Source organism: Xenopus laevis, chromosome 7L (assembly GCF_017654675.1).
Source record: "Xenopus laevis strain J_2021 chromosome 7L, Xenopus_laevis_v10.1, whole genome shotgun sequence".
NCBI classification, from domain to species: Eukaryota; Metazoa; Chordata; class Amphibia; order Anura; family Pipidae; genus Xenopus; species Xenopus laevis.
In genome coordinates, this window is record NC_054383.1 from 41,800,408 (window position 1) to 41,812,072 (window position 11,665).

At 39.7% G+C, this 11,665-nt stretch overlaps 1 protein-coding gene across 9 annotated transcripts in view; it reads left to right on the plus strand.

The window, feature by feature from the left end:
• Positions 1 to 11,665, plus strand: part of gbf1.L (golgi brefeldin A resistant guanine nucleotide exchange factor 1 L homeolog) — a 170,055-nt gene that overhangs the window by 145,208 nt on the left and 13,182 nt on the right. For 4 of the 9 annotated variants that reach the window (XM_041568839.1, XM_041568838.1, XM_041568843.1 and 1 more), the window contains 4 exons: positions 459 to 708; positions 5,987 to 6,186; positions 10,053 to 10,203; positions 10,775 to 10,905. In XM_041568839.1, the coding sequence (XP_041424773.1) occupies positions 459 to 708; positions 5,987 to 6,186; positions 10,053 to 10,203; positions 10,775 to 10,905 (732 nt within the window). The remainder of the gene's footprint in view (positions 1 to 458; positions 709 to 5,986; positions 6,187 to 10,052; positions 10,204 to 10,774; positions 10,906 to 11,665) is intronic. The other 5 variants (XM_041568840.1, XM_041568845.1, XM_041568842.1 and 2 more) reach the window with 3 other exon arrangements.

Sequence of the window (11,665 nt, forward strand, 5' to 3'; positions counted from 1 at the left end):
AAGTCCTTTTCAAATTAAACATGAATCCAATTTCTATTTTTCATTAAAGCATTCATAGCTGCGACTTTTTGCCACCCCTGGTATCTGCCCGATCCATGCCGCCTGAGGCAAGATTTCACCTTGCCTCATAGCTGGAGCGGCCCTGCTCTCCCTACATTCTCTTCACTGTTTAATTGTGTAACCAGTGCATGGGGATGGACATCAGGTCCCCAATTCTGGTGCACAAACAAGATTCTGAGATGATACAAGGCTTGTCTTAATAACAGTGTCCACAAAATGGCTCCTGCCTGCTTGCTATAATTATGCATTCCCATACTGAAGGAAACACAATTGAAATAATTTATATAGTGTACTTCAAGTTCATTTTGCTTGACTAATGTGATAAAATAGGATTTTGAATATTTTTTTTTGATGATGGGTCCCTTTTAAATCTCATTTTTTAATTTTTCCCTATACAGGTTGGAAAGGAAGATGTTGACTCTTCTAAAGTTGCAGCAGTTGTTAAACCAATTGCTAATGCCCCAGTTAACCAATACAGCCTAACCATTGGTTTGGATTTTGGCCCACACGATACCAAATCTCTCATGAAGAGCGTAGAGTCCCTGTCTTTTATTGTCCGAGATGCTGCACATGTCACACCAATGAACTTTGAACTCTGTGTAAAAACAATCCGTGTCTTTGTAGAGGCAAGTCTAAATGGAGGTGTGTGTAAGTGATTTTTTATTTACTTTCCTGTAACAGGTAAATGTTGTGCATTGCTAGAAAATGTGATTCTATAATATGGGCAAACATTAACCTTTTCCTATACATAGCAATCTTACTTTTTAAAAGAATACTTATCCCAAAACTTGATTTATACAATTAACATCCATTGCTATTAGCAGTTCCTTGCAAATGAATCCAGTTTTCATAAAATGTACATAAACTTTATTAATATTGCATTATTCTTAGCAGTGTATGTAAAACTGTTGCAGGAGTTTAATTACAAGTTTAATTACAATTTTGTTTTCCTTCAAAACTTTTAATCTTTAAAGGGGATGTAAAGACAAAAAATAAAATTAAATTTTTACTTTCTTTAAAGAAAAAGAAACCTATCTCCAATATACTTTAATTTAAAAATGTCTTCCGTTTTTATAAGAAGCCTGACTGTATGCAGTGAATTTCTCCCTTCATTTACTTGCCCTGACTGATGCAGATAGAAAACTTCAGATGGTCCCTATCTGCTCTGCAGGGAAAGGATTATACTTTCAACCGGCAGGGAGGAGGGACTTCCCAGAAGTTTATAAAAATTATAACAAACGGGTGTCTTACAATATTTTAACCACCTAGGGTTACAGATTAAAAATAAGATTAGTGGACCCTTAAAGGAGAACTAAACCCCCCACCCCCCCTGCGTTGTTAAGTCCCCACTGGCCCCCCTCCGTTGGCCTCTCTCCCTGCCTCCCCTCTGCACAGTCTTACCCCAGAATTCTGTCCCCTCTTGAAATAGTGACCACACATTCAGAGTGAGCACAGCGGAGCTCACAGGCGCCATCTTCCTCTCTTCGGTAATCTTCGTGAAGTGAGCTGCGTATTGGCACATGCGCAGTTGGAGCAATCTTCCAGTTCGCAAAACAACTGCGCATGCGCCTAAAGAAATTGCCAAAGGGGAGGAAGAAGACATGAAGATTACTGAAGAGAACTTAAAATCACGGGGGTTTAGTTCTCTTAAACCCTAAAAGTTAATATGGCTAAAAATGTTTGCACCGGCCTAATGTCTCAGCTTCTCAATAGCAGCAAAGATCCAGGATTTCAAACTTGTCATGGGGGGGTGGGGGGAAGTGTCTGCGATACTCGTATACTCGGGCTCTGAGCAGTTGTTGAGAGGCTAAGCTTAGGGGTCGTTGCAAATTATGAAGCTGAAAATAAGGCTTGCCTGTAATATATGCTGATGCTACAGGCCTATGGAATTCTGATGCTAGTTGCACTGGTTTCTGTGCTGCCTTGTAGTGGTTATCTTTTTTAAAATTACTAAACAGCCTTATATTACGACATTTCTATTCTATGTGTACTGTATATTGTGAGTGGGTCCCTAAGTTGAGGAAGTTACAGCGGCACAGAGCATGTGCAGTGAATCACAGAAAAGAAGATGGGGAGCTACTGAGGCATCTTTGGAGACACAGATCTTCCCTGCTAAAGGGCTGTGGTTGCCTTGGGCTGGTCCAGGAGCCCAAAACATAATGTACAACATTTCTAGATACTTATTTAGTTAGGCTTTAGTTTTCCTTTAATGAAAGTGATTTGGGGCTTTGCTACTGGCTTTTTTTTCATGCTTTTGTGTTTTGTAAGGGAATATGAGTAGTCCCTATTCTTACTTGACAACCCCAGGGGTCTGCCTGTGGCCAATGCACCTCTTCTGCTAGACTCTTTGTCTCTGCAGGCTGGTAGGCAGTGCTATAACCACACCGTGCTCCTCGCCCCCCCCCCCAAAATAAAATTTGTTTAGATGTGCCCAGCCCACACAACAACCTCTATCTGGTCCCCTCCACCAACCCATCCACTCGCTTCCCTCTCTCCCCACCAGGTCTGGACTGAGAATTAAAATAGGCCCTGGCATTTCAGGTACACAGACGCCCAATCAGCCCACACAGAGGCCCAAACAGCCCCCACCAGCCCACGAAATACTGACTTTCTATGGCACCTTATAGCAGCCTCTCTGGCATTTGCCAGAACCCACATGCCACCATTTGCCAGTGCGGGCCTGCTCCCCACCCACTCTCTCTAAGGTAGGAGTTCAGCTCTGGAGGTTTTTTTTAAATACAGCTATAGAGGAAGCAGACCCTGTGGTTTGTCATGTGTACATATTAAGGTTAAGCCAAGGCAAGCTTTGCGGGGAAAAAAAGGTTTTGAAAGTGGATGTTAGTGGTATTCGTGTCTTGTGTGTGTGTGGTTGCTTAGTTTATTTTCCTTTTTTCAGAAATTCAAATATTGTGCTAACCCACAGTGCCATTTAGAGAGCCATCAGTATCTAGTTCCACAGTAGCACATGCAATGATAAATATGTCAATTAAGAGGGTATTTGCTTCTGAATGGGAAATGTTTAGTTAAAAACCAGTGTGCTCAAAGTAGATAGTCAAAGTATAGTTCACAACAGTAGCCAGATATTACAATAATATTTCATAATATTTTGGTACTGTTTTGACCCATTACTAGCATCCAAATAAATTTTGAATCTAAATCTAATTTACCTTAAGTTAGCCATGCATGGCTCATATTGCCTGCAGACTCCACCTCTCTGTACTGAGTCAGCAGCTTCTTGGGGGCTCAGACAATGAATTGTGCTCCCTGGAAAATCCTGTAGAATGGAATGAACACTGCACAGGCTGTGGGCGGGTTTGCATCCATATGACCCATTTAATAGCCCAGGGTGAAATGATCAAATTACCCCATCACTAAGATCTTTGAATGTGTGCTCAGCTTTGTTTTGTTTATCATCGTCTGAGCTTTAAAAGTAGCATCTTCCTTTTAATTTCAATCACATGCCTTATGGAAACACTAGTGTTTCAGCAGTGACATTAAGTTTATTGGATTAACAGAAAATATGCAATATGCATCATAACAAAATTAGACAGGTGCATAAATTTGGGCACCCCAACAGAGATATTACATCAAAACTTAGTTGAGTCTCCTTTTGCAGTGACGTAACTAGAGGGGGGCAGGCCCTGGCGCGGGACGCGCAGCTGGGCCCCCGCCCCCTCCGTACACCCGGAACTGCCTGGGTATCAGCCCGGAATTCGTGGCGCCTGAGTTGCCGGGGGGCCCTGAGGGGGTGCGGGCCCTGGCCCAATCTCACCCCCTGCTCCCCCGGTAGTTACGCCACTGTCCCTTTGCAAATGTAACAGCCTCTAGACGCCTCCTATAGCCTTTGATGAGTGTGTGGATTCTGGATGGCAGTAATTTTGACCATTCATCCATACAAAATCTCTCCAGTTCAGTTAAATTTGATGGCTGCCGAGCATGGACAGCCTGCTTCAAATCATCCCATAGATTTTCGATGATATTCAAATCGGGGGACTATGACAGCCATTCCAGAATATTCTGCATAAATGCCTTTGTAGGGTTCTAAAGGTGTTTAGGGTCATTGTCTTGCTGGAATATCCAACCCCTGTGCAACTTCAGCTTTGTGACTGATGCTTGAATTTGTTGATATTAGGTTGAATTCATCTGACCCTCTTAACAAGGGCCCCAGTCCCTGAACTAGACACACAGCCCCACAGCTGGTGTTTTTCTTGGAATGTATAGACAAATACAAGAGGTCCTCTGCACTCAACCCATTATTAATATATTTAAAACAGAGACATTTTGTGCATACTGCTACTAAAAAATGCCTTACCATTTAAACAAAACAGGGATTGTTTGTCCATATATTGCAATATATTTAAGCTGGCCAACTATGTCAAAGTCATTCCATATCTGGCCAGTCCTATGCTCAATTTTCATCTGATTCATTAAGAATTCTATTGCTTCATTATACATTTTACAAAGGGACTAAGTTTTACCTGCAACTTACTTGCTGCTTTGAAAGTAAAACTTGGAATGTGGCGTTCTTCTTCCACCATGCAACGCTTTTTTTTATGACCAAATAACTACATTTTTGTCTCATCAGTCTAAAGTACTTTGTTCCAAAATGATTGTGGCTTGTCTAAATGAGCTTTTGCATACAACAAGCGACTCTGTTTGTGGCATGAGTGCAGCAAGGGCTTCTTTCTTATCACCCTGCCATACAGATGTTCTTTGTGCAAATTGTGCTGAATTGTAGAACTATGTACAGAAACACCATCTGCAGCAAGATCTTAGGAGGTGAACTTTGGGTTGTCTGTAACCATTCTCACAATCCTCCGCATATGCCGCTCCTTTATTTGTCTTGGCCTGCCAGACCTGGGTTTTACAGCAACTGTGCCTGTGGGCTTTCATTTCCTGATTGCATTCCTTGCAGTTGAAACTGACAGTTTAGATAGCTTTTTTGTTGCCTTCCCCTAAACCATGATAATGAACAATCTTTGTTTTCAGATCTTTTGAGAGTTGCTTTAAAGGAGAAGCAAAACCAAAAGTTAAAAAAACCCTACCCTATATAGACCACTCCTCCCCCAGCCTAAGTGTTACCCCAGGCAAATGCCCTCAAGTCTTTACTTACCCCTCCGTGCAGATTCTGTCCAGCGGAGTTCACGGGCGCCATCTTCTTCTCTTTGGTAATCTTTGGAATGAGACTGGCGGAGCGGCGCATGCGCAGTTGGAGCAATTGTCTGTCTCGCGACAACTGCGCATGCCCCTGAAAGGCATGAAAATTGCTGAAGCGCTGGTCTTATTCCGAAGATTACCGAAGTGGCTGAAGATGGCACCAATGAACTCCAATGCCTGAATCTGCACCGAGGGGTAAGTAAAACATTAGGGGCATTTGCCGGGAGTAACACTTATGCAGGAGGGAGGGGGGTCTATGTAGGGTAGGGGAGTAGGGTTTTTTTAACTTTTGGGTTTGCTTCTCCTTTAAGGAACCTATGCTGTCAATCTTCAGAGGAGAGTCAGACAGAAGCACAACTTGCAATTGGCCACATTTAATACCTTTTCTCATGATTACACACACCTGCCTATGAAGTTCAAGGTTCAACAAGCTAATCCAGCCAATGTGGTATTGGCAGTAATGAGTTTTGAGCAGCAAAATTACACGGGTACCCAAATTGTTGCACAGCCAGTTTTTCCATATTTAATTTAATTTCATACAACTGAATACTGCTTCACTAAAAATCTTTGTACAGAAAGCACATGTTCTTGGGAAATTATAGACATACCACTGTTATGTTGTTTTTTTTTTGTGAAGTAAATTTTTATGCAGGCTGAGAGGGGTTCCCAAACTTTTTCATAAGACTGTAGCATGTCATTGTGATCTGGTGCATAACTGCCATAAACTTCTTCATCCTTAAAGTATAACTCTTATCTCATGTTATAATAGGGTACAAAACGCAGGAGAAAAGGGTAAAAAAGTATGATAGTAAATCCAACCGCTTCAAAAAGAAAACCAAGGAAAAAGAAAACTCTGTCCGCCGCACAAGGGCTTCAAATCAGCGACCATATCGCTCTCACAGTGACGATGAGGAAGATGAAAGTGTCCCAGCCAGCTATCACACTGTGTCATTACAGGTTAGTCATGACGTAAGTATAGCAGGCCTTCCCTCCTCCTCCTTATTTTCTCATCTGTACTGCTAAAGCTCTGGTTTTTGCAAATTATTTCATTTCAGTAAATTATTTTGCAGTTTTGGTGATTGGAAAGTGCTCTGCCATGAAGATTGCTTTATACATGCTAACAGAAGCCCTGATACACTTTTACATTACGTACCTCTACATTTTGGTTTTCCAGTTTTTTGACGCCTGGGGAAGGTAGCATCTGATGGGGATGCTATACAGTTAAATTCCACCCTGCCGGTAGATCAGGGTTTAGGTCTGTCATAGCTTTTTAAATAATAAAATCAAAAGGCACCTATCAAAGTCTGCAATTGAGTACTGGGTATACAAAAGGGTAGTTAATTATAGCTTTAACCCTAACATACAATTTGTATATGTATTCTTTGTTTCAAATGTAGTTATAAAAATGGAACAGTCCGTCCATAGAGTCATTGTGAGTAACTCGCTAGTATTTTCCCAAACACCCTATGTCTAGTAGTGATACTCCTTCCATATCACAGTATCCATAACTTACACATTTAAAAAGCTCCTTGGATGGATGAGACTCTAAACCCAGTGATCCCCAACCATTGGCTCATGAGCAACATTTTGCTCTCCAACCCCTTGGATATTGCTCCCAGTGGCCTCTAAACAGGTGCTCCTTTTTGGATTCCTTGCTTAAATGTGAGCTTTAGTTGCATAAAAACCACTGCCAAACAAAACCTCTTATAGGTTGCCAGTTCACAACCCACATGTGGCACCCCCAGGAACTTTTTGCATGCTTATGTTGCTCTCCAACCTTTATTTACAGTTGATGAGGCTCACGGGTAAAAAAGGTTGGGGACCCCTGGTCTAACTATTAATTGTTTTAATAATAAATGCAAAAGCATTAACTATACTATAGGTGACTGTAGCGATGATCAGTCTGAATTAGGAAGAAGTAATGACATTGTTGCAGATGTGCATAAAGCAATCTAAATGGCAAATTGTGTCCATTTTTGTACCTAATAAAATCACCACATTCTTTAGGTGTTTGTTGTACTACCATGGTTGGTACAAATTTGAGCTTGACACTGTTTGTTAAAAACTTCTTCGTTTTGGTGTCTGGCCTAAATTTAGTGCCGCTTCATTCTTCTGATTAATAAAGTGCTGTACAATATGGGGCAGATTTATTAAGGTTCGAATTGTAAATTTGAATTTTCGCGTTGGATTTTTGGTCAAAACTCACAAATTCTATTTGGGAATAATCCAAATTCAAATTCGAGATTTATCATACCTTGACCCTGGGAACAACTCAAATTTGGCTATTTGCTACCTAAAAACTTTAGCGTTCATGTAGAAGTCAATGGCACAGGTCCAGTGACCCATTTGAAGATGTTAATAGCCTTCCTGAGCCTTTCGGAGAAAAAGCTCGATTCGAGTAAAAGAAAAAATCACATAAATTTGAAATTCCACCTTTAATAAATCTTCCCCTAAATGTCTCTGTGTGTCACTATGTGCACCAGAAATAGTATCAGTATGGCCAAGCCACCAGATGTCTTTTGGGGTGCATCCATATTGAGAGGTGTTTGCAGGTGCAGGCTCAGCATGTGTTTTTGGCAACATTCTTTCTTTTTTTAAACAGATTGATTTATTTGATTTTAGATTTGTTTTCTCTTTTCTGTCTTCTGGGAATGAGTCTCTTTTTTTTCCTGAACTTATCAATTCTGCTCTGTCATCCTTTTATGGAGGAGGTCATGCCTGTGGTATAGATCTGGATGATGGCTATGGCTACGTATTGATTGATTGTATTTTGAGTTTTTAATCCCTACATACTGCATTTCTGCATACAGCATAACCTTGCTGGCATATGATAATTTTTGCTAATATCTGCAACAACAAAAACAACCAGAACAGAAAAAAAATCTGAAAAAGTTTTTATCTGATTGTGAGTGAGGCTTCATCAGAAAGGACAAGTATTTGGATTCAGCAGTGAGTAAATGAAGTTGTTAGTGACTGCATTGCGATGTAATTCTACTGCAGTGCTAAAGTAATTGTTTTTGCAGTCATTGGTATTGTTAGTGAGTCCATTAATATATCTTAGTTGTATGTACATTATTATGTATAATGAGTTCCCTGCCCTTTAAAGCTTACAGTCAAATAATAGGCAAAATTCTATTCCATAAGAAAACATTATTTTATGGTGTATCACTTGCAAAAGTATGGGCAAGATTCAATTTGACGAGAGAACTTTTCAGCACCAGTTTTTTAATTGGATAAACAGTGTGATAAGTTTTTTCATTGAACTGCATCTGGCTCTATGGGAAAATCTATGGGAATTGAATGGAATTGAATTTTCTTATCAAATTGAATCTGGCCTGAAGTCTGGAAGCTTTTTTTGTAACTCCTGGGATGCCTCTAGTTTTTCAACTAGCTGCTCTTATCTGTGAATACTTTTGCAGCATACGGCTTAGCAAATGTATACTGTAAATTGTGTTTATTTGGTTCTGAAAAGAGCTGGCAATTTGTTACCCAAGAGGCCTCCAGTTTGTTACAATGGATTGGTGATTGTGTCATGTAGTAATCTTCATGTCAGATATAAAGCGTACACTCATCAACAAATATATTTCAATTATGCTAAAAATGGTACATGCTATTTTAGATACCAAAAAAATCATTTGATCGCTGGAAATCAATGGTTTTTTTTTCCAATTTGCTATAGTTGTAGTAACATTTTCCCTGAGGAATGGAGGGTGTATATCTAGGAAGTCCCATAACTTTACCAACTTCCTTGCTGTGGCTACAATATTATTGAATTATTATTGAATATTATTGAATTATCCCACCAACCATGAAACTGTATAATAAAGAACAAAACTTTAGAGTAGGATTTATTATTCTCTAAAAGTGGTGACAAGTATATAGAACACCCTATGTTACATCGCACTTCTGTATTCTTCATACAGTGCAAGTCACAAAGTCCGGCAAATACATCACTTTTACCAAGTCATAAATAAATAATAACCGGCTCCAATAAGCACTTCCTTTCTTACAAACAGTATGTGTATGTATGTATGTATGTATATGTGTAATATATATGTGTATTATGTGTGTGTGTGGCCTGTTATCCAGAATGCTCGGGATCAGGGTTTTTTTTCCAGATAACGGATCTTTCTGTAATTTGGATACTCATACATTGTCTGCTAGAAAATCATGTAAACATTAAATAAACCCAATAGGCTGGTTTTGCCTCCCATATAAATTAATTATATCTTAGTTTGTATCAAGTAAAAGGTACCGTTCTATTATTACAGAAAAAAGCTGTTGCTACACTCCCAGTACTCCTGCAAGCTAACTATTGATTGATTGTGTTTAGTGAAGTTGCTGCATAAGTGGTGATTGACATCAGATTTTTACAGGTTTCTAGCAAATGTGCTTATTCAGAGGAGGCTCGCTGAAAAACTGGTTTTATATTTTTACTCCGTTTCAATTAGGGATGCACCGAATCCACTATTTTACATTCGTCCGAACCCCTCAATCCTCCATGAAAGATTTGGCTGAATATCGAATCTGAATCCTAATCTGCATATGCAAATTAGGGATGGCAAGGGGAAAACATTTTTTACTTCCTTGTTTTGTGACGCAATTTCCCTCCCCGCCCCTAATTTGCATATAAATTCGGATTCGGTTCGGCCAGGCAGAAGGTTTCGGCCGAATCCTGCTGGAAAAGGACGAATCCCCAACCGAATCCTGGATTTGGTGCATCCCTAGTTCCCTTACACTACAATGAAAAGCAATTTGTGGTGTTTTGATAGCAATAGTATACATGCATCTGTTGCCTCAGAATACTGCATCTCATAGTTTTCCTTTTCTTTCAGCTTTTGGACCTAATGCACACGCTTCACACAAGAGCTGCCACCATATACAGTTCTTGGGCAGAGGAACAGCGCCATCTAGAGACAGCAACTGAGAAAATTACTGCTGATGCGAAGACTCTATGGTCAAACTGTTGGTGTCCTTTATTGCAAGGTGAGAAATCCCTTTGGTAACAGCAGCAATAGCAACAAGAATTCAGAGATGTAAGAATACCTAAAGGGTGATTTCTAACTCACTTCAGATGTCTTCAAGAAAGGCCTCTGGAAACTGTATGTGACCAGTCCTGCTCCTCTTTAAATATTTGTAACTAACAAAGCTGAGTTCATGATAACCTGTCCAATAGTTGTCATCTTTAAGATCTTAATCCACACCCTTCATGGCCTCAGCAGCACTAGGGTTAGTTACTGAATGGTTAATTACAAATGTTTAACGAGAATATATATGAAGAAAGGTTCAACCTTCCACATGATATGAATTATTGATTTTTTCCAAATAAGACAACTGTAGACAGATCAGGCCCTAAACCTGGTCTATAATGGTTCATATAAGACTTAATACGTATGTTTCCTTAATTCCAATTATCCTGCAGTCTTCATACTCTGTTCTTATGGCACTTTAGCTAGTAACAACTGGGAATGCCCATGGGCACCAGGAATACAGTGAGTGCTTTTGAGTGTCTTCTTTTTTCCTCCTAATTGTACACTTTTTAAATATTTTTTTCCAGGTATTGCTTGGCTCTGCTGTGATGCTCGACGCCAGGTCAGAATGCAGGCGCTCACCTACCTGCAAAGAGCACTTTTAGTCCATGACTTACAGGCTCTTGATGCACTTGAATGGGAATCATGCTTTAATAAGGTCAGGTCAAGCTTTAATTCAGTATTTTCTGCTTCTCATATTGGCACATTCTATATACAGTAGCTAATAAAAAAGAGGTTTTATGAATACTGCATATTTTGTTGCTGTCTTTCAGTTTTAGTGAATGGGAGAAAACTATTTTAATTAATTAATTTTAAATAGGGATGCACCGAATCCAGGATTTGGTTCAGGATTTGGCCTTTTTGAGCAGGATTCGGATTCGGTTGAATCCTTCTGTCCGGCCGAACGGAATCCTAATTTGCATATGCAAATTAGGGGCGGAGAGGGAAATCACGTGACTTTTTGTCACAAAACAAGGAAGTAAAAAATGTTTCCCCTTCCCACCCCTAATTTACATATGCAAATTCAGTTTGGTATTCGGCCAAATCCTTCGTGAAGAATTCGGGGGTTTGGCCGAATCCAAAATAGTGGATTCGGTGCATCCCAATTTCAAATTAACTCAAGTTTTTTAGTGAGCCATACAGACTATTTGCTGTACTTGGGATGATGCATTAAATGTTAATTCTACAGGTGATATGTATCTTACGTTGAGCAGAATTACTTTCTTGTAAAATACAATGAAATGAAGTGGAAGTTAGACTGCACTGAGCGGGAGAAAAATGTCCCCTTTTTCACACCAGCCTTTTCTGCCATTAAGTTAACTTTTAGTATGTTTTAGAATGGACGATTCTAAGCAACTTTTTAATTGGTCTTCATTATTTATTATTTTATAGTTTTTGAATGATTTGCCTTCTTCTTC